The sequence below is a fragment of the Haliaeetus albicilla genome, chromosome 22 (assembly GCF_947461875.1).
Source record: "Haliaeetus albicilla chromosome 22, bHalAlb1.1, whole genome shotgun sequence".
In the NCBI taxonomy this organism is placed as follows: domain Eukaryota; kingdom Metazoa; phylum Chordata; class Aves; order Accipitriformes; family Accipitridae; genus Haliaeetus; species Haliaeetus albicilla.
Genome location: NC_091504.1, coordinates 22,871,567 through 22,898,449, shown reverse-complemented (window position 1 = coordinate 22,898,449; position 26,883 = coordinate 22,871,567). Strand labels below are relative to the sequence as shown.

At 46.8% G+C, this 26,883-nt stretch overlaps 2 protein-coding genes across 4 annotated transcripts; one reads left to right on the top strand and one right to left on the bottom strand.

Annotated features, from left to right (window-relative positions):
• Positions 1-866: 866 nt before the first annotated feature.
• Positions 867-10,135, bottom strand: NT5M (5',3'-nucleotidase, mitochondrial). The gene is made up of 5 exons (XM_069810395.1): positions 9,205-10,135; positions 5,673-5,773; positions 5,132-5,192; positions 4,597-4,711; positions 867-4,392 (listed from the first exon to the last, which is right to left on the bottom strand). Exons 1-5 carry the CDS (start codon positions 9,466-9,468, stop codon positions 4,235-4,237), a joined length of 699 nt encoding a protein of 232 aa, XP_069666496.1. The 5' UTR covers positions 9,469-10,135; the 3' UTR covers positions 867-4,234.
• A 1,412-nt stretch (positions 10,136-11,547) lies between these two features.
• COPS3 (COP9 signalosome subunit 3) lies at positions 11,548-26,672 on the top strand. 3 transcript variants are annotated; one of them, XM_069810392.1, is made up of 12 exons: positions 11,548-11,678; positions 14,315-14,444; positions 16,189-16,301; positions 16,404-16,453; positions 17,329-17,421; positions 18,136-18,315; positions 19,562-19,702; positions 20,881-21,054; positions 21,942-22,028; positions 22,359-22,472; positions 23,071-23,151; positions 23,411-26,672. In XM_069810392.1, exons 1-12 carry the CDS (start codon positions 11,624-11,626, stop codon positions 23,462-23,464), a joined length of 1,272 nt encoding a protein of 423 aa, XP_069666493.1. In that variant the 5' UTR covers positions 11,548-11,623; the 3' UTR covers positions 23,465-26,672. The 3 variants fall into 3 exon arrangements, with proteins under 3 accessions (XP_069666493.1, XP_069666494.1, XP_069666495.1); XM_069810393.1 differs by lacking the exon at positions 20,881-21,054; XM_069810394.1 differs by lacking the exons at positions 11,548-11,678; positions 14,315-14,444 and having other exon boundaries at positions 17,261-17,421.
• The last annotated feature ends 211 nt before the right edge of the window (positions 26,673-26,883 follow it).

The window sequence follows — 26,883 nt, the reverse complement described above, 5'->3', positions numbered from 1 at the left end:
AGCTATGGCACAGACCATGTTTTTCCTTGCTGTAGCATCTAGGCTGGGGCTAAACTGTGGCAGGATTGGACTCACCAGTGAACAGGCTAATTTAACCTCTGACTGCTTGCAACTATCTAATGCAGTGGTCTGAGCTGGAAGAGACAAATCAAGCTGTTTTTAATGCTGTACATAGTAGTGAATTAGGGCTGCACTGACTACCAGAGAAAAAAAGAATTCCCATGCTTTGTCCCAGCATCTGTGCTGTGCTGATGCCGGCTACTGTGGTCAGGGCAGGGGGACCCCCAGACAGGCCACTGGAGTATCACTCCTCAGAGCCTGATCCAGAAATGGGGATTTTCCCAGCCCTGCTGGGATGCTCCTGCAGTCCTCCCTCCCCACCTTGGATCCTGCATGTCTGGCAGGGCTACGGCATTGCTTACAGCACGCAAGTGCCGGTCAAGCGCAGCGGTCACCCGTGGCACGGCCCCACGGTGGGCAGGGGAAGCCTGTGGACACCTCGCAACCAGTGTGCGTGGATGTGGACCAGCCCACAGCAATGGACAAGATAAAAAATCCCGGGGAGAGCCAGCCTGTGACAGCTCCAGCCCCTTTTATTGCTTCTGCTCTGTGGCCCAACGGGAGACACGCTTTATGGCTTTATTTATTATAAAAGATCTTTAGGAAGCTCATCTCTACCTAAACCCACCCCTATTTCTGCCCACAGGGACTCTGTCTAATGGGGTAATGGCACTGCTGGGGGCTGGTTATAGGCTTTTTGGACACAGGGACTTGCCCGAGCCCACAGGCGAAGCCCCCCTGTCCCCATGCAGAGGGCAGAGCCACAGGTGGGAAACTGCAAAACCCAAACTCCATTTCTAAGAAGCTGGATGCCAATAAAACCCAGTGTTTATTGCAGTGCTCCTCATCGGCCTCGGCTTTATAGATGTGCATTTAAAAATAAAAGTTTTGTGCGTCTTAGCTGGCCACAGAAGGGCTCGAACATTGAAAGGGTCGATCTGTCGGGCGACGAAGAGCCACCTCCCAGCCCCGAGCTCGGTGGGTGCAAACAGGTCAGCTACCTGCTCGGGGTTTCTGTGCATCAAGTCGGAGCCTCATTCCTGAGAAACTCCAGCTCTGCTTTCAAGTATATTTGGCGTGAAGCCACACGGTCTCTCCGGTATCACATCTCCCACCAAGGGGGAAAGACCCACTGGTCACCAGAAAGCAACATCCCTCAGGTCCACCCCAGCCTCGGGGGAAGATGGCTGGTTTGGGCAGCTGCCGTAATGACACGCTGGCTCCAGTTTTGGCTTGAGGATGGGCTGTGAGAAGGCTCCGGAGGGCTTGGGGAACTCATGTTCAAATGGTGCTGCTGGGGAAAAAAAACCAACTTGGACCCCATGAGGCCCCACCGGCTGCACAAAGGGGCCGGCAGCCAGCAGGGCTCTGGCAGAGCGGAGGGGTATGTGATGCTCAGCAGCCGTAGCAGCTGCCCACGGAGCTTACCTGCTTTCCCAGCTCCCCGCCTGCAAACCCCCGGCCAAGGCAGCTCTTGGCCAGGGGGCTGCATCTAAGGTGGCTGCACATTGCCAACACCCTTCCCAAATACACCCCCTCATACCAAACCCACCACCCGGAGAAGCACACAGTGGTTTAAACGGAAAAAAAAACCAAAAAAAAAAATATAAAAGGTCCTTGTGGTATGTAACTCCCACCACCATGGGCCAACAGTGCCGTCTTCACGCATGTGCCCCATCCTGAGAGGTGGGGCAGCTTTCAGAAAGGCCCAAGACGATGCAGCCTTCATCCCTGGCCCCACAGCAGCCGGGGAAGGCACAGGTTCAAAAGCACCAACTTCACTAGCCCCTCCAGGTCCTGGACATGGTGGGGGGCCAGCCGCTGCTGCTGAAATAGGTTATTTGTTGGCTATGTAGCTTTAAGCTCACATAGTTTTTTGCTGATGGGGGGCTCATAGGAGAGAGGAGAGGCAAGCCAAAGGCATGAGCAAGCAGCGTGGGGTGGCTAACCCTGGCCAAGCCCTGGCTACCGCCCCTGCCCGTGGCGCTACGTGTCCCAGTGGGGAATTTTATTCCTGCAGCCAGCAAGTCCTCGGGCCAGGAGAGCAGAAGCGCGCAGCGGGATCCCAGACGGCGGTGGGGGCAGGCGGGAGCGGGGGGTCGCACGGCCTCCGCGATGTCAGCAGTGACGCAAACGCATGCCGGCCCTGACGCAGCCGGCGCATCCCCGGGGCTTTGCTTGGGGAAACCCAGCACCGGCTCCCGCTTGGGACGGCTGGGTCGTGTCTGCCTTATGGCAGTGCTGGAGGCAGGGAAGGGACACCCGGCTCTCCCCAGCAGCTGGGATGTCTCTTCTATGGGGCTGGATGGAAGAGCAGCAGCAGCGGCGGCGGCTTTCTGGTGCGGCTGCTGGTGCCAGCTGGGTCGCTGCAGTTTGAGGCCTGGCTGGTGTGGGCTCGGGAAGGCAGGAACGAGCTGGGCAAGGGAAGAAGAGGCTGTGGGTACAGTTATGCAAAAAGCATCCCTCTTGAAGCTGCCCCTTGGTCCAAACGCTCCCTTTGCGGTGCCCAGCTGCAGCTTCCCAGCAGCACTGGCTGCTCCCAGAGCTCAGCCCCAGCACAGTCATCTTGCGGTGGCGGCTGGCACAGCCAGCCACGTATGCTGCAGCCCCTTCGTAGCGGTCGGGTGGCCGAACACCTTGCCTCAGGGGTCCCAAGACAAGGCGAGGGCAGCTGGCAGCATGCTCCGTCCCCAGACATCCAGAGCCGGGACAGTGGCAGAGCTGCAGGCAGCTGCAGAACAAACTAAGCCTGTGATACAGCCTTGTGGGTGCCTCTGATGGGCTCCCCAGCCCTTAACAGCAACGTCCCCTCAACTTCTTCCCTTGCGGTATGTGAGGACTGAAAACAGCATCCACGGATGCAGCCGTGATAATCCTCCACCAACACAACCCCTTTGGACACCCATGGTGCCTCTGCTGAACCCACTTCTCAGCGATGCTGTAGCTCCTCCACCAGCCCTGCTTCTCCACGCAGCTCCACACCGAAGGCTTGAGGATGCTCTGTGGCATCAACTGTCCCAGTGCCTGACCCTGGTGGGATGCAGCACCCAGGACCTTCTGCGTGGAAGCAGGGTGCCTGGCAGACGCACACCCAGAGCTTTCCTGGCAGGCTGATGTCAGACACTACCAGGAGGAGGGAGATGGGGTGATGTGATCATGCAGCTTGCATGCGCAGACCTTCCTGGCTTTGAAATCCAAGGAGCTACCATCTGATCACTGGCTGGCAGGGTGAGCCATGAGCTCCTGCAGGAACTGCCTGGATCCCAGGAAGGGCTGGTGCTGGCACTGCCACTACCTGCTTGCTGCCCCAGAGATGCCCCAGGTGAGCAGCCCACAGGCAATGAGGAGGTGGGAAAAAAGCCCCTCTCTTCATCCCAAATCAGCTATAAAGCCCCAGCTCTAAAGCTGCTGCAGTTCCTCAGGGATGAGAGCAAGCGGGCATCCCTCCCCCCAGCTGGAGGATGGCTACATCTCAGTGCCTCAGGGCTCTCTCCCCAAGGCCAGATCCACAGGAGGAGTGGTACTGTCCCCATATCCCGCTGCAGGGACTTTTCCTGCAGGGAACTACGTAGCTGTCCCGTTGCATCAGCTGCAAGGAACAGCACAGCTGAGCCGGTGCAAGGAGCCTGGGCAGCGTCCGCGTGCTCCCCCTGCGCTTCCAGCTGCTCCTCTCCCTAGACCCCAGCCACCGGCTGGGAGGAAAGATCCCCCGAGGCAGCCCCTCAGTATGAAGCCCTGCGAGGACAAAACAAACCACCTGCATGACCACCGACCATAACGTAGAGAGGAGGATGGAGAGTGGCTCTGTGCTATGCGGTGCACCGGACAAGGGCAGTGACATGCTGAGGGTGACCTCGTCCACCAGAAATGCCAGGCTGGCCTTGCAGGGGATGCAGATGCCGCATAGAGACCCCAGAAGCCAGGGGAAAATGTTCCCCAGATGGGCTGCTGAGTCCATGGGGCCAATCCTGCTGCTGGTCCCTTGTGGCATGGCTGGGCTGGGGTCCACTCTCCAGGTCTGGGTGGCTGTGGCTCTTCAGCTCACCCCCCTCTTCCTCTCCGCAGCACTGACAGTGTCTGTCTGTCTGTCCATCCATGGTTCCAGCCTTCAGCAGGACTCCACAGGGACAAGAGCGGGTGGCCGCAGCCCCGGGCAGTGGTGGGAGGCTGGTGTTTAGGTAGCCTGGCCCGGCGGCAGGCGTTTGCTGTCCAGAATGGCCTTCCAGTCGTCGGTCCAGGACTGTAGCCTACGGCTGGGGGGCTTCAGCTGCAGGTGCTTGTTGTGGCAGGCCGTGAAGAGCACGTGCTCCCAGCTGGGGTTCTGCTCAGCCCCTGCAAAGCAAGGAGAGAGGTCAGCTCGCTGGACAACTCTGCGAGACGCAGAGGTTGACCTTACTCCAACACGAGGAGCCTGCGGACACAAACCCCTAATGAGAGCCTAATCAAGCAGGGAGGGACCAGCGCCCACTGCCCCCAGATGCCATCTGCCCCTCGAGGCTGCCTCTGGTCACTCCTGCCACCCCGCACCTCCCTTACCTGTTATATCAGGTCTGTCGTCTATAAGCAGGTCAGCAGAAACCACCGTCTTATCTCGCGTCAAAACAATCTGCTCAAGGAACTCGGGGCCGAAGTGCTTCTCCACCCAGGCGTACTGGAAGGCGAGAGGCGAGCGGTGAGCGCAGGGAAAGCTGATGGATGGAGCAGGGGCTGCTCAGCAGAGTGGCAGCAGCGCACGGCACGAGCCCTGGCCCCCACACAGGGGGGACATCTCTCTTAATAAGTTCATTAATGGGAAGGATTCGGATGCTGCTGGAGCACAAGTTCTTTTAAAGCCAAGCAGCTTTTGGCGTTGTGATGAAATACTAAGACCAAGCACCTCAGTGCATGCAAATGGCAGAGCTCAGCCAACGGCAGAGCTGCCGCTCTGCGAAGATGCTTAGGAACAAAACTGGTGGAGCAGGGAAATATCACTGCCATTTTACAGCCAGACAGCTGGAGGCACGTGGGGGTCAGACGGCTTTCACTGGGCAGCGCGGTACACGAGGGGGAGCTGGGATTCGGACCTACTCACCTTCTCGTAAGGGCAGTAGCGGTACTTCTTGATCGGGCTTGTGCAGATGAACACATCGGTGCTGCCATGAGAATAAAAACAGGGGCAGAGGGTCACTTGGTGGCCAAACACACTGATCCGACCCTGCTCCCTCTTGAGATACACCTGGCTGCCTCTGCGAGATGCCACCTGAGCAGGCAGGTGCCCAAAGCAGACCCCCCGCCACACACAGATCAAACCAGGGTGATTTAAGACATTAATCCCCCATCTCACAGGATCCCACCCCCAGGACGTGTACCCACACCCATGGGACAAGCGTGTTCCCTTTTTCACCACCCTTACTGGGAGCAGAGAGCTGAAGGTAAGGGGCTGCACATGGCTGATTTTCTTGGTGACTGCTCGAGGAGCCAAAGCCCTCTCTTTCCTCCCACACCCAGCAGGCTAGGCGATATTTTTAATGCTGATGTTGTATTCAGCGCTTCTGCCAGGAGGCGGATGAGCCTGCAAAGCCACTGCTGCTCCCCTGTCCATCCCCAGTTACCATGGGCAGGTTCCTACTCACTCTGCCAAATTTGCCATTTGCTTCACAGCTTCCACAGCCCCAGGGAGCGGGTCCAGCTCGATGAAGAAGTTCTTGGATTCCCAGATGCTGATGGCTTTTTCCTGTGAGGGGAAAGAGAGCTGTTACTGCACAGGGCTTCTTGCTACTCTTCTCCTTGCACGTGCATCTTCCCCACCCTTTCCCAGGTCAGAGGATGGTGACAGTGAGAATGGTGGGAGGGCTGGCTCTGGTCCCCTCCTGCTAACCCGCCTTGCCTCTGTGGGTGCCTTTGTTCCCCACCTGCCAACCTGCACCTGTCCCATACAATTTAGATTGGAGATGCTCTGGAGCAGGCTTGGTTTTGCCTCTGCAGCCCCAGACACAGAGGGAGCAGCACGTTCTTTCAAGGCAAACCACAAGAGATTGCCCAGAACTGAACCAAACCCCAGCTCTGCGTCTGGAGGGGCACTTCCACGTGGATCTGGCTGACGTGGCCCGGTAGCCCTGCTGTAATGTGATGCTGTTCAGCTCCAGATGCTGTCTGGCCTATTTGTCTCAATCAGATCACTTAAAATAGCAGTGGGGCTGCTCTCAAAGGAGAAGGTATATTACAGGATGAAATGCATGTCAGGATGAATGCAGATGCTCTTCCTCAAGGATGCCTGGGCAAGGTCTACCAGGCAAATGCAGCACCTGCAGGCAAGGGTTTGAAACACTTAACATCCAGGTTAGCAGCTGGGGTGCACTAGTATGGTGCAAAGGGAGAGCAAAGCAGAGAGAGACCATGGGAAGCAAAACCTTGGGACGAGGACAGAGTCCAGGGGCTGCCTGCGATGGGTCCAGCACAGCTCTAAGGCACAGCATCCCCTGCACTCCCTCAAACAGGTAACGGCTTGTCAGCTGCCAAGCAAAGCAATTATTTTGCACAGACACTGGGTCCTCAGGGAGGAGAGCCTGGGAGTGCTGCAACGTGGCTACAGGCAGAGGAAGCAGACCTCTCCTGGTGTTGCAATGCAGCCAAGCATCTGCAGATGCAGCTGGGAGAAGTTTTGAAGGAAGCCCTGCCCTGAAGGATTGATCATTTTCAGCACCTCTGTTTCTGTATTTGAGGTTGGACAATAGGGACAAAAGGAACTTTAAGCCCATTCTGGCCTTCTTATATTGCACAGTATAGAGGAGTCAGTAGAGCATCAGGGTAGGGGAGAGCAGCCTCAGTGATGCTTATATGCTGGTTCTCACAGCTCATAGCAACAAATAGGCTGGTTGGACACGCCAGCTAGACTTGCAGCTCCCCCCTGCCTGATGAATGGGAATCTAGCGCGTATAACCACCACGTTTTGCCTTTGCTACACCTGTACTGGGGGAAGAAAGCAGGCAAGCAGGAGCAACTGGGGCTTTGCTGGTAACTCCAGGCTCAGGGCAGCAATGCCACAAAGCAAACACAGGGCTCACTTGGGGGAGTCATGTTCTGCTTCATCCTGCTGGCTGCCTGTGCCAAGACGCTGGCTGCACACCTTGCCTGCTCTCGGGAAGATGAATGCATGAACCCATTACATATTTGGGCACTGAGCATTTAATATGACATGCCAGAATCAGACCCTGTATTTCTCAAAAAACCCCAGATAATGTGAGAAGACCAGACACCCAACTTCAAAGGAGAGACTACTCAGATCAACTGTTGCACTCTTCCCTTTTGCCTGAGCAGCAGAAAACATAGGTGGTTCAGAAGAGGGAAGAAAAGCCTTCTTCGTACATGTTCAAAATGAAACACGCTGATTTGGTGCAAGAGAGCCAGCAGAAATGCCTGCTGGCACCATGACAAGAACAGCTACCCTAACAGTTTGCCACAGGGCTAGGCAAACATTCAAACTCCAGTTGCTCTGATTTAGACCGGTGAGCAATGACATTTTATTTTTAAGATACTGACTGTAGTCGCACAAGAGACACCTGAGAAATGTGGCCTGATGCAGCAAACCACTTCAAATTGTGCTGAAGTGTCTTCTTACAGCAAGGACTTCCGTAGCTATTCAGCTTCCACTTATGTCAAAAAGCATTTTTCAATCAAGCTCAATGGGGGAAGAACTAAGTTCATCCTGAAGAAAAGACCCACTTGGCTCTTTTAATTCCCTCTGGCACCGCAGCCAGCACGCTGCCCGGCAGATGGAAAAATCCCCCAGGCTGGGAATCCCACCATGTGCCAGGCAGGACAGACCCTCCATTTCCTTCTTCTCATCTCTCCCTGTGAGGAATTTCCCTGCCCATCCAGGGCTCCCCATCCTTCCAGGTCTGTGTGCTTGGCATATTGTTGACCTGTTGTTCTCCCTTGCAGAGCTGGGAACCTCAGCTCGTTGGACTCTTTGGCTCCTATTTTCTGGTCTTCTACAGCAGGTCGATGGTAGGCTCTGACGATGGGGGACTGGAATGGCCCATGTGCCCGTAGCCACAGAGCAGCTCCTATTCTCTTTATCCCTGGTCTGAAACCACAGGTGAAATCAGGGCTGCCCTGAGGTCGGTCTGTGGAAGTTTTGCTACTTGTTCAGCCCAAGGTTTTGGTGGTTTTACATGATCACAGCAGACGCAAGATGAGCTCACTTCATTTAACACATCCAAAGTAGTTAAGATCAAGACAAAAAAAAGAGTTATCATGCATTAACCCTGCCAAACTTTTAGCATCTGCCTTACTGCATGAACGATGTCCTCCATTTCCCTTTCATCAATCCCAGCTAGAGAGGACACGTTATTTGTTCAGCTCATCAAGCTGTTCAGGACTTTGCCAGTGGGAGAGCTCCAGACCTTATTCATACTCCCTTCCTTGTAACCATCATACCACTAACGACAAGAGTACTTTTATTTGCTGTAACACGTTTCAACTAGTGCAACTGCAATGCGCAGATGAGCCAACAGACATCCCATCGAGCTGGGGAACTTGTAGAGGCAGAAACCGACTTTCTGCAGCACTCAGCCCTTCGTTGAATGATAAAGTACAATGTAAAGAGAGCTTCTGCTTTTAGGCTTTAATTGTTAAAATGAATACAATAATTTTCAGGCGTGGGAGGGCTCGGGGTTGTTTTAATTTGAAGTAAGCCCTCAAATGAAGCATCAATTGCATGGTTTGCTCTCAGCTTCTCTGCTGCATCCCACCCCTCACATTGCTGCTGAGAAACTGAATAATCCATCTAGGAACAGTATCAATCCATGCAGCTTGGCCAAATCAGAGCTAGAAAAACTCAGCTATGCAATTTGGGGTATTTTAAAACAGATGTTCTGAAAGATCTCCTTTCCTTGCATCTATCTCCATCTATGCATGCAGGGGAAAAGAGACAGATGTGCATGAAAAACGCTGGATTTCTGGGGAAAAAGGCACCACTGGAAGCCCTCCTGCGTGCAGACCTGTGCCTGTGTTTCGGTGGGAGCTCCGGCCGGCACCCACAGCCCTCCCCAGTGCTGCACCCGCAAGCTGAGGGCCAGTGGGTCCCGCGGGGCCAGAGCTCCAGCTGCACGGCGCAGGAGCGAACAAGAGCCACGCGCGGAGCCAGGGGATGCATAAACTCACACTCAGCTCAGGTCCCAGGCGCCCGTATTGCTCCGACACCCAGAAGCCCCTCCGGTCCTCCAGGGCAATGTAGGGTTTGTCGGGGTACCTGGCCCTGAACTTCTTGAGGAAGCCTCCCTCGAAGTCGGCCAGCACCCCATCCATGTCCACCAGCACCCGCAGAGCCCTGCGGGACCCCGCTGCGGGGCTGGAGCCCCTGCCCAGCCCTGCGAAAGGGCCGCAGCGCCGAGGCCGCAGGTGCAAGAAGCTGCTCAGCAAAATCATGGTAGAGGAGAGGGCTCGGGGCAGGGGATGGGGGGGGGTGTCTTCGGGTGGGGATGGTGGTGGGGGGCTTTTATTTCAAGCACGCACCCTGCAAGCAGGCGGCCCTGGCAAGCATGTCCCCTCGCAGCAGAAGGAAGGAGCGGAGGGGATGCAAAGGGGATGCAACGGGGAGCAGAGGGGCTGCAGAGGGGCTGCGGTGGGGATGCAAAGGCCGGTCCTCGCCCCCAGCGCCTCCTCTCCCTCCCCGCCCCATCCCTCCCTTGCAGCGAGCGCGGAGCAGGCGGCAGCGGTGGGGTGGGGGGGGGGGGGGGAACGGGACGACCGGGGCCACCCGGTGCACGGCGGTGCGCTCGCCCCGACCCGGCAGTGCAAAGCCCAGTTCCTCTTCCCGGTGCCTGACCGAGCCCGGATCGGCAGCACCGCCTTAAAGCGGCACAAGCGCCCTGCGACGGCGCGGTTCTACAGCTCCTCCCGCCCGCTTTAAGCCTGCCCCGAGCCCCGTTCCCTCCCCTTCCCCGGAGCGGGGGGCTTTGCGGGGCGGCGGGGTGCCGAATCGGGCGGGGAACCCAGCCCCTGCCTCAGTTTCCCTAATTCTCAGCCTCGGGGGTACCCCACGCCGCCGCTCCGTCTCCCCTTGCCCGCTGTGGACCCTCTCTCTGCCCCAGCCGCTGCCGATACCCCCCCCCCCCCGCTGCCCCCATGCCCGTCTCTGCTTGGAGCAGGGGTTGGGTACATCTTTGGGGGCAACTGTGCGTCGTTTGGGGGCATACGTAATGTGATTTTTGCAGCTTAAGCCTTGACATAAAATATACCCATTTCGACCAGTTCATGAGGAGGGGGCACACTCTGCCCAGGATCTGACTCGCTGTGACACAGCTCTGTCCCCACAGGTGATGGGAACCCTTAAAAGACAATAATTGTACCCAGAAGCAGTGCTGACAGCACACCGTGAAGGTCTGCGTGTTCTGACACAAGACCAAAGATCACTCTGGTCAAAAAACACCGTGGGGATTAAAGCTGCTAAAGAAGGGGGAGGCCTCCGAGTGTGACTAACAGGATTAGGCAACCGCTGAGCTGGGAAAGAAAAGATTTTGGTTGACAGCAATAATACGGCTTAGCGGTTCCAAAATATTTCATCTTTCAATTCCAGAATGTCTTCCAGTGGAATATATTGTCCTTGTTTCGCAGAAAGGGCAAACGAGCTGTAGAGATCAGGTGATGTGGGGAAGGTCACAGTGTGAACAAAGGAAGGAGCAGAACTGGCAGCCAGGCTGTACGTGACGGTAAATGTTACAGGCAGGTTAGGAGGGAAAACCTGTGAAGTTTCAAGTTTGTATTCTGCTTTCGCTTGCCCCGGAGGCATGCTGCTTATTGCCAGGAATGGGATTTCAACACAACTTGATGTTTCTCGCTAAGTGGCGAGAGAATACGTACACGTCCCCATGACAGGCAGAAAGGTTTCCTTCTTCTTCATGGTATACTGAAGGACCGACAAATTCCCTGCCCGCAGCAGCTCAGGGCCGCGTAACTTCACCGCTTCAGCTCCTGCGGGGATGGAAAATGCACTTCCATTTATATAAACCGAATCAACCTGAATCCCGTTCCCTGTGAGTAGGGCGAACATTACACGGGATCGGATGGCAACCACCATGTTCAGCCACCGTATTATCCCCCTCAGAGGGGATAAAAGGAATTAAATCCCTTCAGCACAACGGCCGGGCCTTCAACACCCGCCACCCCGGGGAGCGGGCCCCCCACCCGCCGAGGGCCCCCGTGTCGCCGTTAGAGGGGCGGCGGCCCGGCGGGGCCGCGACACGGGGCGGAGTGGTGACGCCATCGTGACGTCACCCCCCCCGCCCTGCTGAGTCACGGCTTCTCGCCCTGAGAGGGCCTCGACGCGGGATCGCTACTTCCGGGCGGGCGTTGCTATAGCGACGGCGGCTCTCGCGAGAGCCGCTGAAGTGGCGGAAGCGACCCGTCGCGCGGTTCCCGTCAGCGGCGCCTGATTGGCTGGCGGCCCGGCAGCGCCCGTAGCGGTCGTTCCTTCCCGCTTCCCGCCCTCCCTCCTCAGTACCGCCCCCTCCCTCCTCCCTCCCCCCTCCACCCCGGCCCCGCCCCGCCCCCAGCGCGCGCGGCCGCGCCGCCAGCCGCCAAGATGGCGTCGGCCCTGGAGCAGTTCGTCAACAGCGTCCGGCAGCTTTCGGCCCAAGGTGACCGTGGGGGGAGGAAAACCGCGGGTGGGCCCGGCTGGCGGCGGGGAACCAGCGGGGCCTGAGGAGGAGGAGGGGGTGGCGGCGGCCGGTGGAGCCCCGCGTGGGTGTGTGTATGTGTGTGGAGGTGGGCCGGGGCCTGCCCCCTCTCTCACGGCTCTCCCTCAGGCGCGGGTCCGGCGGTCCTGCTCCCCCGAGGGGCTGGTGGCTCCGGTGGGGCCCTCCGCCCGGGCTGTAATTCAGGGTTTCTCCGCCGCACGCAGAGGGGGCCTCGGAGGGATCCCGGAGGGGTTCAGGTGCCGCCGGTTTGACAGGGCACGAAGGGCCGGCTTGTGCCCTTCATCCAAGGCGGTGGGAAGGTAGCGAGTGGTTTTCGGTAAGTGGAGGTCCCGGGTGAGCGGAGTGAAGCTGGCACCGGCGGCCGTGCCAAAATATGAGCCTTCAAAATCGGGGGGTGGAGGCGGGGGGGAGGAGCGGGCATCGCGGGGGCTTTAACTAGCATTCTCTAGCCCAGCCTGTCACCTAACTGATGAGTGTGCAACTTGTGGCACGTGTGTTTTAAAATCCATTTTGGAAATGTTGGCTCCTGGGGACAGAAGAGTCCTGCCTTCCCGTGGAAGTGTGCGACAGGAGGCCTGAGGCTGGACGTTGGAGTTGCCATAACCAAGTGTTCAGAAAGTGTTTTAATAACCACAGTTAGAATTCTGTAGTTTTATTGCCAGACCCCTAATTTTCCTGTGTGTGGGCACAGCGTTTCCTAGTTCTTGAACTTTCTCTGTTGATGCTCCCTAAAATGTGTTCTGAGTGTTTCTCTGCATGGGATGTTTGGTCCCTGGAACTGATAAAAAATTGATGCTTTGCTTTCCTCTATGGCTCCAGGCTTTGTCTCTGTCAGTTACTTTTGGGTGGAGCTCCAACTTTCTCTTACTTTGATTTAACTTATTAAATATAGAGTATTTTTGCTGGGGATATCGGATACAAGAGACAAATTATACCTGCAAGGTGCGGGTACAAACCAGATGAAAGGTGATTCTTTGTAGGCGTGTAGTTCAGCTGGAGAACTTTTTATTACGAGGTGTTGTGGATGCAAAAGGTTCAAGGGGAGACTGGTTGACTTTGTGGAAGTTCTCTCATTAGGGACGAGCCAGATAGATGTTCTCTGTGAGAGAGTAAATCCAGACACCAGACAGGCTGCTGGAGGTTATGAGAGCACACAGAAGTCTGTGTACTTGTGATGGTGTTGGTTTCTGGTTATCAGCGTTTGGCTGCATGGGAGGTGACATAAATGGACATTTAGGTGGGCCTGGTATGCATATTTCTACTTAGACTACAAGTTGTTCAGTGTGCGTTTGTGGGTAGAGGGTTGTTTGGGGGTTTTTTTGCTTTGTTTTTTAGGGGAATGCTAGATGATTGTTGTAGAACGGGTAGATTACTAGGGAGGATACCAGAACTAAGGTTTTGCAGTACTTGAATACTGTTGTCAAACCACAGAGCATTTTACAAGCCCTATTCCTTTCCATGCTTATGCCTGGGGTTTTAATTCCGTATGGAGAGCATGGTTTTGGGGACGGGTTTCTGGACTTCCTGGGCTCTGGTCCCCCATTTGTTGGCTTTGAAGTAACAGAGGGATCAAAAGTTCTGTTTCATTGCTAGGGCTTCCCAGGTTTTCTTTTTCAAAGAAAAGGCCAGAGAGTTGAGTATAGTGTAAATCTCTATGAATGGAGGCACTATTCCTCATTTTATGAAGATTTTTGTAAGAGTGAGAGAACGTCTGGTTTTTTTTCTCTTTAATCTGCAAGGATTGAACACTGAAACAATACTCTGCTTCAGAAAGGGGTAGTTTTAATTCAAGTAATTGTGGGGGGAAGAAGAGTTTGAAAGCAGTTCATGATAATTGGTCTGCTTTCTGTGTAAGGTTTTCTGGGCTCACCATACCTTCCTAATTCAAAATAGTTGCCTTTAATGCTGTGTTCATAGCTCACAACAATAGAATAACATTGTAGTTTTAACTAATTGAAGTAAATTTAAGAACAGGTTTTTAAATCCTTTTGTTGTAGGTACATAGTTTTAATTTTAATGTCTACTTCAAAAAAATGCTTATGAGCAGACCTGAAAAGTGGATAGGGCATTTGAGAAGCAGCAAGGAACAAGCTCTGGTATTGGGATTTTTTAGAAAGTGGAAGAAACTATTTTTGGTACTGTTTTGGTTTTGGTTTTTCCCTTATAACACGTAGAAGGCACAAGTGTAGGTAAATTTATCCACATGAGGCAAAATTTTGCATCACAAAAGCTGGTCAAAGCTTTGTAGACTTGACTTAGATGGAGCTTGGCATTGATACGAAACCCTGAAGCCCCCTTTCTAAAGAGGTGAGCTGATGCCGCTTTTCATGTTACCTTTGTGTTCCGAGGGCCTCCTTTGCAATCCTGAAGGCCAGAACCTTAGCTGTCACCCTATAAAAAACATATGGTGAGTACCTCACTTGTTGGAAACTAATGCCTATCGTATTAAAGAGAAGTAAAATCTCTGGGTGATACTACTTTTTCCTCAGGTTATATAGGGAAGCAAGGTGTAATGAAATATGGGAATGTGTGAGTGTTCTCTAATTAGAGTTTGACAACAATGTTTTATATTTCAGGGCAAATGACCCAGCTTTGTGAACTGATCAATAAAAGCGGAGAACTGCTAGCAAAAAATCTTTCCCATCTGGATACAGTGCTTGGTGCCCTGGATGTGCAGGAACACTCACTAGGTGTTCTTGCTGTCTTGTAAGTGTTGCTTTCTTTTAATTGAATATCTTGGTATTAAAACTTCAGGCAACATGCTGAATTGTCAACCAAATGTTTTTCTTTTGGACCTAAATGTTTTCAATCTGCATCTCTTAGAATGGTGCTTACTTTCCTTTGGTGATGCACATTTTATTAATAAAAATACTAAGGCAAATTTGTATTTTCAAAAGAAAAAAAAAAAACCTTTGGAGCTTGTAAATGTCATTACTGTCAAATGGTAATATTGGGAGTTTGTTTTCCTTAAGGCTGTATCTATTTCTTGTGTTTGTCTTTATTTTTCCATACATGTTCAGCAAAAAGGTATAAAACTAGCTTTTACAACTTGACTGGCAGGGCAGTAGTGCATTGAACTGTAAGCCTGAAGCGACACTTTTTTTCCAGTGAAACATGGGTTCTTATCATGGTTCTTGGGTATTTGTCTCTAGACAGCATTGAGGCTCTTGCTGCTGTCTGTAGTTTAAGATAATACCTGAATTGCCTTGGCGATGCTGAGGTAGGATAATGATATTTGGCCCTGAAGCTCAAACTATTGTTTCTAGCTGTACCTAACTGCAAGTGAAACGTCTACAGGTTCCACTATTATTTTAAAGTTCTGTTTTAAGGGAAGGATCATAATTCTAGTACTTTTTCTACTACCCATTTGAAACAAAATTACTGTAATACATAGAGATAGTGCACTTAATATTACAATTCGCTAGAATCTCATAAAAATGCATTATGGAATTTACAAAAAGGAATTTACAAAAAGCAGAGCATCAGTACTGCGTTAGCAGAAGAATCATATCATGGGGTACATGAAAACAGTCATTAAAACAGGTAGAGGAAGGAAGATAACTGTTTGTAAGAAATAATATGTAAAATGTATTATTTGAAGAGATAGTATCAATGGAGCATATAGGAAAGCTCTCCTGGCTGAAACTGTGGCATGGCAAACTCCTATGCTGGTAGAATAAGACTCTCTGAAGAGACAGGGAAGGGGTGGCAGCACGTAACCTGGACAGCGATAAGCCTTGTAGGGAAGGACAGTTCATGATCTAGGTAGGTTTGAACTGCATATTACAGTGTCTAGCAACTGAAGTATGGGCAGGGTTGGGTACCTTCTGGCAGCATTAAACAGTTCTTTCTGTATGTCTTTGTGACATTTGTAGGATGCGTAGCTAGAGTTTTCATTGCCCTCAGATGAGCGTAATCATAGTTCATCTTACAGAAGAAGCAGTGTGCAAGGCTACAGCCTGTAGGGTGCTAAGGAACCACCAGAGATGGAGAGAAACTGGAAGTGAAGAGAAGGAGCTCCTAACAACAGATACACATCTAATAATCTAATAGTTGAGAAATCTTGAGCACATTCAAGCAGGAGATGGCTGTAGGATAGGCAAAAGCATCCAGAGAAGTTGCATGGCTGAGTATTATAATTCATCATCATTAGCCAGTGTTTCTATTATGATTGTAACTATTGTACCAGATACTTTGGCAAACAAAGATAATTTTTTGTTCTAAATTGTAGTTTGTAGTTTGCACTAGATTGAGAATGGGGGTGTGCATGAAAAGTGTATTTTCAAATGTTGTGCAGCTCTTGGGGAAATCGTATGCCATCTGTCATAAACACCTCGGATTTGTTTGCAAGCATCTACATGCATCTGCAGAGACTTAGTGATGAAGATGAAGCTTTTTGTATTAATCTCCAAATGTTAAAGTGCTAAACCTTCTTGTTTGTTTGTTTCAGGTTTGTGAAGTTTTCTATGCCCAGCATCCCTGACTTCGAAACATTATTCTCACAGGTGCAGCTTTTTATCAGCACTTGTAATGGAGAACACATTAGATATGCAACAGACACTTGTAAGTTAAGCTTACTTTTAGACTTTATGTATTTTTTGATAGTTTGGTATTACTGATTTTTCACTGTGTTGTGGTTTTTTGTTTGTGTTTTACTGTATTTAGTTGCTGGCCTGTGCCACCAGTTAACAAATGCCCTTGTGGAGAGAAAACAGGTGAGCAAGTATTGTCTGGTGCAAATAAGCTACCTACATATCCAAGCTCTTAAAGGGGATGTTACCAGTATCTTACTCGCTTCATAAAGATTTGCCACTTTAAGTACTTTTGTGCAGCTTCTTACTTGTTTACTGAGAGGTAATGAACCTAAATGAAGATTTTAAAATTTCTCTAAGGCAAATGTAAGGAAGATAAATTCGGGGGGGAGGGGGTAGAGTCACCTAAAAACATGCTCTCTCACAGATTTCGTAGTTTGTGTAGTACCAAGAATGTTCTTCAGACAATGTGTGTGTGAGTAGGGAGAGCGCTGCAAAGATGATTAGTGCTGGTGAGTCAGTGATACTAGTTTCAGTTCTAGTTATTCTTACCAGTATTATATAATGTTCTTGATTAAATGCATTAAAATATAAAAAGGAAACTTGTTTAAGAAAATTTGACCAATGTTTTTGTTGCTAAGATACTGACTTTTTCAGGCCAATTTAGGGAAATCTAGCCTGAAATAAAAGTAGAGATCAAGTCTGGTCTAAGTGGAGTAAAGCAAGAGCCTTGCCTTTGTTATTTGGTGGGAGTTTAGATGGTGTCATGGGGTCAAGAAAGGTTTTTCTTATTGATACAAATTACTGTATTCCTGATGGAGATTGGCTTTGTGGAGCAGAATTGATGACTTCATTTAGTTTATCAGGAGAAGTTGTATAGCCAAGGTTAATTTTATTTTCTGAGAGGCTGCAGTATCCTACAAAAAGGGAACCTCAAATTAACTATTACTTAATGGAACCTGTCAATTAGTGTTATTTTTCATTTGTAAGTGTCAACATAAGATCCAATGTGCTGCCATCTATGAGAAATTATCTGAAAGAGATGTAATTTCTGACAGCCCCTGCGAGGAATTAGCATTCTCAGACAAGCCATAGACAAGATGCAGATGAACACAAACCAGCTGACCTCAATACATGCAGATCTCTGCCAGGTAAGGGCACTATAAGGGCTTTTTATGAGAGTAAAAGCTTATAAAATGCCTACAACCCTTTGAGGAAATGTATGTTCACATATTGCAATGTAAAAATGGCTTTTAACTGTTTTTTTTCTAGTAATAAATAATATGCTATACTGAAATAAAATCCACTTCCATTAATTTTAAATGTTCAGTGCATGTCCCCAGATCTTTGGTTTTGTGATGACTTCTGAAAGTCCTTTGACATCCCTTCTCTCTGGGCTGAAAGTCACACACAGCTTGTCTTAGGCAGTATAAGTGTAATATCCAGATTCAGTTTGCTAAAGTTTGACAAAAGGCATGTTTGTCTCGATGTCTTTGGCCTGGATTTACACTTCTGTCTCATTCTTGACTCCTGGGATTTAGGGTTGGACAGGAACGTTTAGTGCAATATTTAGTGCTGCCAGCATGGTAGTCTGGAAGGCCTGGAGTTTCAAGCAGCTTTGTCAGAGTCTAATTTCTTTAAGATTTGGATAATTTACAACAGTTCACAATCTGTGTTAAGGGTTTCCCAAATATCATGATACAATGTATAATCTGTGTTACAGAACTACTGACATGCACTGTTTTTTCACTCTTGGAGGAGTGAGGTTTATTAATAATACTAGATGAATTTTGTTTCAACTTCTTCCTTGTGGAAATTTGAAAGGAAATGGCTAATTTATGAAAACTTGATTTATTTTCTTGTAGCTCTGTTTGTTAGCAAAATGCTTTAAACCTGCCCTCCCGTATCTAGATGTGGACATGATGGATATTTGTAAAGAGAATGGGGCATATGATGCGAAGCACTTTTTATGTTACTACTACTATGGTGGGATGATATACACTGGGCTAAAGAACTTTGAAAGAGCACTCTACTTTTATGAACAGGTAACTTTAACTAAAATGGTAAGTCTAAAGTGTGATCAATTGAAAGGCAAAGGTAGCATGCGTAATAGTGCTCAGAGAACATATCATCTTTGAATTGCCGCTAAGGATAGCAATAAAAGCTGTGAACCTAATATAAAGTACAAGCATTCTTAATCTTAAGGATATAATTCTACTAACAGATCTATACTGCTGTTCATCATTCACATAGGTTTTGGTTTAGTATGTGTGTTCATCATAGTAATACATAAAACCAGATTTGGGTTAGTGTTCACTATTAGCCCTTTTATGAAAGGTACAGCCTGAATGGTACTCTTTAGTGTATAAAGTGAAGTAACAAGCAAACTGTCTTTAGAGGTGTTTTCCTTTAAGAAGGTCTCTTACAGCCAAGTAACTATTGCACCATAAAACTATGCAACTCAAAGGTTGATGTTAAATTTATCTCACTATAAATATTTTTCACATGCCTGCTTGTTACTGCTAGCATAGAAACAGTTCACAGGCTGACATTCAAAATTGTGTATTCTTAAAAAATAGTCCAGTGGTTTTGTGAAGACTGTTGCTAATTTTATGAGGGGGGTTACACTTCTTCAAGGCTATTACAATATTTGCTGCTTTTGCTTTTTCTGTGAAAGAAGAGAAAAGAGCAAAATTGGGAAAACTTTGTGTGTGTATGAGAGGAAAATGCTGTCAAATGTGCAAAATAAACTGGTGCAGCATTTTTCTTTGCTGTAAACAAGGGTCAGATCTTGGAGTAGCTAGCAGTATTATAGTAAACTAAAATCCCTTTTCCCTATTCTGCAGACCTCTTTCAGCATACTTTAATATGAGATCTGATGATGGAATAGCTTTATGAATCCTCTTTAAGGATCTGTGTAAATCCAGGTTCTACAGGAACTGTGTAATAGATCCTGGTAACAGGTAGCTACAGGTGATTTCTAGCACAATTTTAGATATACACCAAGGCAAGAAGTTTTGATTTCATCTTAACAGGGTTATTTTAAGGTAGGCATCACTGTAACATGATATGTTTTGAGTAGCTTGTATAGAATTTACTTTTTCAGGACATTTTTCGATAATTGATTTTGACAGAAGTTAGTTAAGCTTTAATACTCAAAGGTGAAATCCGTATGTCATTGTATCCTTTCTGCATGCAGCTTTAAACTGAGATTTTTGTTAATGCAGTAGCTACCAGGATCTAGCAGTAAGTATACTAAATTTCTATTCCATTTCTTTCTTGCTTGCTTAGGCAATAACTACTCCAGCCATGGCAGTCAGTCATATTATGTTGGAATCATACAAAAAGTATATTCTAGTTTCTTTGATACTACTTGGCAAAGTTCAGCAGCTACCAAAATACACTTCCCAGATAGTTGGTAGATTCATTAAGGTAAGTCTTGCAAATACAGCTAAATAGTAGAACAACAAATCTGAATTTGTAAATGATATTTTTTTTTCTACCCTTATTTGATGCTACTGTTTAACATTGCAGATCATGGGAAACAATGCACAATGTGCCAGAGTACAATCTCTTGCTGCCTTTCTAGTGTACAATAGCTAAAGATTGTCTGGCAACTTCTACATCTATTACAAACAAACTGTATTGTTCATATTTGTGATGCAGATTTTTAAACTTAAACTTGGAAAAACTTCAGGGTTGAATAGTACTTGCCAATATTCTCTTCACTGATACTGCACATCCCTTGGTAGGACTTTAAGTTAGAACTCAAGACGCAGACTTCACTTGGCTTTTAGTATGCAGTGTCCTTGTAAAAACATTCAACCCCTAACTTCATCTAGTCGAAGTACAAAATGCTAAATAGTTTATTGCAAAACTCCAGCTTTATAAAGAATAAAAGCTTCTGAAAAAGCTGCAAGTTTGGAGTCTATAAGCATTCTGATTAGGAGGTGTAGCGTGGAAGACAAAACTGATAGCAAGAGGGTTTTGATCCTAGGTAAATAACACACTTTAAAAATTTAGTTAGTTCTCATTTAACACCGAGTTTGTTGATTTGTGACCAAAATTTTAAAGAGTTCCAAAAATCTCCTCCTAACTTCAGATACTAATAAGCAAGCTCAAACAATTGCCACTTTAAAATAATTGAGGTGAACTGGCCTTCACCCTCTGATTCTCTGTTGTCTATGCTGTGATGCATTGTGGTAAAGGATGACACTGTCTTAGAGGGTAGAACAAATGTAATGGATGGGCAGTGACTAGTCAATATGCTATTTACCTTGAACTCAGCTTACTTTGTGTGCTGGTCAGCTAATGGACTTTTTCTTGTGCTGCTGTAACTAGAACTGTCACACAGAGGTCCTTGAACGATGTTTACTAAATCTTATATTGCAGTACTACAGATGTAGTGTACAGGGATCTATTGCTGCTGCCGTAAAGCCATGTATGGGCATCACATTTTTTGAGAGATGCTTGAGCTACTTTTTTACTTTTACTTTACATAAATTTACTTTTATGCCTGCATAGCTTCAATGTTAAAGTAGTGAATAGATTTTGTGAGGCTGGTTGAACACCGTGTTCTTTAAGAAGGGTTCTCATTTTTCTAATTGCAGCCCCTTAGCAATGCTTACCATGAATTAGCGCAAGTTTATTCAACCAATAAACCCTCGGAGCTTCGAAATCTGGTGAACAAACACAGTGAAACATTCACAAGGGATAACAATATGGGGCTGGTTAAGCAATGCTTGTCATCTCTCTACAAAAAGAATATTCAGAGGCTAACCAAGGTAAGATGTAGGGGTTTTGTTTTGCTGAGAAATTGTGATTAGTTTTTGTCAAAGAGTGTATGTCTGAAATGTATTTGATTCAGAGCAAAATGATAATGTAGTAATGTCACGGAGAAATGACTAAAACTGAGATTTTTGTCTCTGAAACAAATGAGATTAAAATGCTCTATATAGAAAGCCAATTCAGTTGGCTACTTATGCGTTATTTAAAAGGTGGTTCAATATGTCTGTCTATCAGAGAGGTTTGCCCATGAGATTTTCACACATAATCAAAAAGGTTGTGAGCACTGCTACCCAATGACCTTCCTCTCTATTCAAAAAATAGGAAAACTGAACTTTACAGGCTACTTCGTTAGAGAAGAGTGAGTGAACAGGACAGATTTTGGAAGTGTCTGAAGTAAAAGGAAAAGAAGAAGCAATGGAGTGATGTGCTCCTTCAGCTGAGAGATCAGATTAATCCTTAAAGATGATCAAGGGAAAGCTCTTTTTTGGCAAGCTCAAATGTTTGTTGCAGTAGAACTAACCTCGGAAGGAATGTAATACACACATCTCTTGAAGGAAATTCAAGGGATGGACAGTCACCTTATTCATGTAAAAAGGTGAGGGAAGAGGTTGGACATGGTCAGGACTGTGTCTGGGGTAAAAAGGAATTGCAGAAATGGAGTAATGACTCCATTGGTTTGGTCTGCATACATGCACAGTAACAAATTAATGCCTTTGGAGAAGGAACTGACTCCACTTTCATGATGCTTTTGTAAGTAATAACTATGCGTTCCACTTGTTTCTTCCCATCGGACTTCAAAAATAAGATTGCATAGGCCATGAAGGATTGATAGGGAAAGTTCTTAACATCTGGTTTTAATGGTTTGGTACTTTCTAAATTTCAGACATTTTTAACATTGTCATTACAAGACATGGCAAGTCGAGTGCAGTTGTCGGGGCCCCAAGAAGCAGAAAAATACGTCCTCCACATGGTAAGACTTGTGAATTGGGTAAACTATTCTAATTTAAAAATTGATCCAACGCAAGACTCTTTAAGTCTTTGGATTGGCAGTCCGTGTTTGGATTGGCAGTCCGTGTTCTGAATGGCTGAAGAACGGTCTGCTGTGGTGTTTAGACTGCTCTTAAAATATCTTCAAAGATGTGCCCTGCCGAAGATAAGGCATGCATCATTTGTCTTTGGGAAGCTGTTAGGAAATAAAAAGCAAACAAGTTAAAGATGATTCTACAAGGAGTCTGTGTGTTGTAGTTACCTGAAATTCTGTTCTTAGTGATACCTTAAATTAAACCCTCTCTCATTTCAGATAGAAGATGGTGAAATCTTTGCAAGTATTAATCAGAAAGATGGTATGGTCTGTTTCCATGATAATCCTGAAAAATATAACAATCCAGCTATGCTTCATAACATTGATCAGGAGGTAAATCTTTAAGATATTAACTGCTTTTGGAATTCCTACCAAAGAACCTTAGTCTGTAATCAGAGAGCTGCTGGGAGAAGCCAGTGTAGGTAACTTAAATGTAGAGATTGAGGACTATGAGTCATTATTTGAGTATTTTACCATACTGGTATTTAAAGGTTTTAGCTTGATAGTCAATTACTGTCAATGTGTTCCCTGCTGTATTTTCTGTACAGCTTGAGATGTTTCAGTAGACTGACTGCCTGATGTTGGTGATGTGAAGTTCCTTGAATCAAATGGATTAGAAGGATTGTTTTTAGAGTTTTAGACTTCAAGGATCACTTCCACTGGCTGTCGATAACCTGCCTGTAGGTTGAGGTGGTTGACCCACATGGGACTGTCTATCAGTGGCCTTAAAAAGGATTGTTAGGAAGACATGGATCAAAATAAGGCAATAAAAAATGGTCTGGCACTTTTGTTTGGTAGATGAGGATGAGAATATTTTGACATGGAACTTTTGTGATGGCAAAAGTTACTGGTTCTACATAGCACAGCCATGAAATGTCTTGAAGGTCATGTACAAGCTGGACGAAGTAATCAACTTATATATATTTTTAAGATGCTGAAATGTATAGAGCTTGATGAACGACTGAAAGCCATGGATCAAGAGATCACTGTGAATCCTCAGTTTGTGCAGAAGGTAATTGATTTAATGTCTTGTAAGAGTATGTAAGAGATTCAGTGCAGTGAGTATGTTGCACTGAATGTCAGTGTTTACAGTGTTAATAGTTACATAATAATAATATTATGTGCATAAACATCATGCTTTAAAACAAAGAGGAAGTGCATGTTATTTCATATGCACTTTATTTTCCTACCTGTTAACTTCAAAGAACTGTCTGTCTCAAAGGTAAACCTTCAGACCTGTTTTTGAAAAGAAATAACTCTCTCCCTTCCAGAGTATGGGCTCTCAAGAAGATGACTCAGGGACCAAACCATCCAGTTATTCCTGAAATTAATGTTGTTCACCACTCCGCTTTCAAGTAAAAGCTTATGAAAAGAATCACGCCTGGAATAGGGCATTGAGGAGTTCCATGAAGAGAGCAGAGAGAACTGAGCTTTGCTTTTCACCTGGACATTAAGAAAATAAAAGAACACCCTCTCAGTACTGTATAATATCCGAAATATTCTCTGCAAAGAAAAAGGAAATCTCAAAAGAAACTTAAAAGTCTGTTGTGGATTTATTTATCTTCAGATTAACATCGTTAATGCATTAAATAATCTACCTTTTGTTTTAAAGGGTTTGAATGTTGCTGTGTTTCTGTAGCAGTCCTTTTTTCTCTTCTGAAAAAAAAAAAAGTGTTATTCAGGGAAGAATACAAACTAGTGGTGGTTCACGTACAAGATAATTACTGGTTCATTATTCTGTGTTTAAAGTTGGCTCGAAGTGCAGATTTATCATATGTATGGTGGGGGGAGAGGGGTAGAGTTTAAGTAAATTCTCTGCATTATAATTTGCATATGCCTGGTGTAGCTGGCTGCTGTCTATTGAATTAAATAAGAACTGTGTTCTTCCCAAAAGGATGAGCATATTAAAAAGTCCTTGTAAGGCAGTTTTGCCGAAAAGCAGAAATCACTATAGGAAATCCATACGTAACAGCTATGTATGATTTTAAGTTTCTGGTACAAAATATCTTCTAATAATGGTTACTCTTAGATCAAATTTATTAGACCTAAACAAAAGGATATTTAGAAGACCTTAGTGTTCTGGAGGATGCTAGATAGGTAGTTGTTCATACTGAAGGAAATTTGAATTTTTGTTTCTGTAAAGTTGGCATGAAGGTATTCAACAGGCTAATACATTTCTGCAGTGGAAATAAGTTTAAGTGAGGGCAATGCTATAGATCTTTGTTTCCAAACAAAATAATTCTACCTGGAACATAGAATTCTATCCAACTCTCAAAATGCAGGATTTTATTTGGAGATAACATACTGGAATGCTATCTGGGTTTTAATTCGCTATTTTAAACGTAAAAACTTTGTTGTAGGATTCTTCTAAGTGTTTCACCCCTTAAATCAATGGGCTCTTTAATTTTCTGTAGTTCTCATGTATCTGAAGATTCTCACTGTTCAAACAACTTTGAAACACTTCATGTCAGTGCGAATCTCTTACTATTGGGCGTAAATAAACCTGTCATCAAGTCAGAATGCGAGAAGCTCGGCATCCAGTGCTTCCTACTTAAACGCCTGACTAGGAGCTGCTTGCTGCTGCTAACCTGCCGGCTTTTTTTCAGGAGTCTAAGTGGGAGCTAAGCATTTCTCGCTCTTGCTGTGTGAAGCTTGTATGTATTGAGGTCAACCATGGTTGAAAATACTCCATTTGTGCTTCCAGTGCTGATACAGAACTGTTGCGGTGTTCACTTAAAATTGGTGTCTTAATTCTAGCAGAGCCTCTGTGACAGCGGTATGCTTTCTAGTAGAAGATATGTCCCCAGGTTGTTGTCTAGGTGGTGAGTGATGTTTTTAAAAGTATAAAATAGCAGTTTAGTATTGAACACAGCATAGGTCCATAGTGTTAGTAGTTCACCACTGAGTACTTGTGCTTCCTATCATAGAGACTTCCATATTTGCAGGCAACTGTTACACCTGATCTTAAAAGCAAAACCTTGGGTTTTTTTCATAACTTGCCTTACTAGTCTTGTAATTAAAGATATTTATGATTTTTGAAGGTTTTTTTTTTTTTCCTAGTTACTCCTGCAGTGATTTCAATGCTGAACATGCTTATGCAATTTTCCTCTCTGGTACTGTGGAAGTATTAAATTAGTAGATTAGTAATGCTGTGGGCTCAAGCACAAAGCTGGGTTGTCAAAAGTGTTTACAACCATGTGTGGTAGTCATAGAAAGGACTGCAAATGACTAACCCCAAACTGCCACCTATACAAAAATGTGGATGGCTCGCCTTCTGTTGCCAAGGGCTCACTTGCCAGAGGAGAATGTGTGCAGGATGCTTTCGTGATGTTGGAGAAGAACCAGAAATGTCCACTTTGCAATGGCTGAGCTTTTATACCGCTAGTTCCTATTAGGGAGCATGGACTTCCCTGCTGAGAGCTGCAGGATGGCTTTCTATCTGTGGAATTAGAAGCAAATGAATATATGCAGCTGGCAAATAGCAGCTACATTTTCTCTTCCTTTTTGCCTAAAGTGAATAAAATAAATCCATCCTCACATCAAAAGGATGGTAGAAATAGCTATGTAATAGTTTCAAATTATATATTACGCTATTTTTCTTAAGCTGATTTTTAAGAGGGCAAATGCTCTTAAAGTTAGAGAACTGCTAAGGTTCCTTTTCTGATGTGGATAGTTGTGCCGTTAAACTCCGATTGCTGTTGAAAATTCAAAGTCGGGTCCCACCTGTAGAATCAGTAGATAAAGCGTTCACTGAAAGTGCTTCAGGGAAGGACTTTTAAGTAATAGTTTGATAAATGCATAGGGTCTGGCATCTGCATGTCTTGAGATACTGTTGAAATTAAGTCAGATTTTTAATGAAGTAGCTCCTTCACGTCTTGGAGTTAATTGCATGGGCTGTGGTCAGCTGAGACACTTTGAGAACACTTGAGCTCTCTGGTTTTAATTTGTGTTTATTGCAGGGAAGGACTTTTGATTGAATATAAGAACTTAAGACTCTCAAAGGTCCTGTGGCTAGTTCTTCCTGTCATGCATGGCCACAAGATGTGTTCATGAAGTACTGAGTGCATGCTTTGATATCTAACTCCTATTTCCTTGCATCTTAATTAGCAAAAGATACAAAATGCAGTTCTGAAGGTAGCATTAGACATGCAACTACACTTCTTAGCCACAGGAGGGGTCTCTAGTTCAGTATATTATTAGCAGGTATTCGAAATGTGTCTAGAAGAAAGGGTTAGAAGCTGCTTGTGTACAGCCCCCCTCCTCTTTTTGTGCCACTGAGGAGCCGCAGCTAGTGACCTCTGTTAACACACCTGTAGCACTGCCATTGCTCTACATGCTTTTGCGTAACTCCAGCTGCCTCCTCCTCTACAACTTCCCTTCTCCAGTCTACCGTACAACCGCGACCCGTTGTATGTGTTGTCATAGGCGATCTGTATAACCTAGGAAATGTTTTCTGCATGGCCAACCTGGCTGAGGAGGTTAGTCCTGAGAAGTTGTTTAAATGTACTATTGGAAAATAAAGATAACAAATGAGTCGTTCTTCTTAGTTTGTCTTAAATGAGGTAGTAGGTCTTCTGTATTTGGCTTTTCCTTTGTTTTTTGGGGGGGTCTTTTGTTCTTGTCGCTTCTTAGGACATGTGATTCTGGCTGGCTGGTGAGAGGCTGCTAGTTGTCTGCTGCGTGTGGCAGTACCCTCTGCTCAGGAGTTGTTCAAGCTCTTCTGGTGAATTCTCGGAACTCTCCT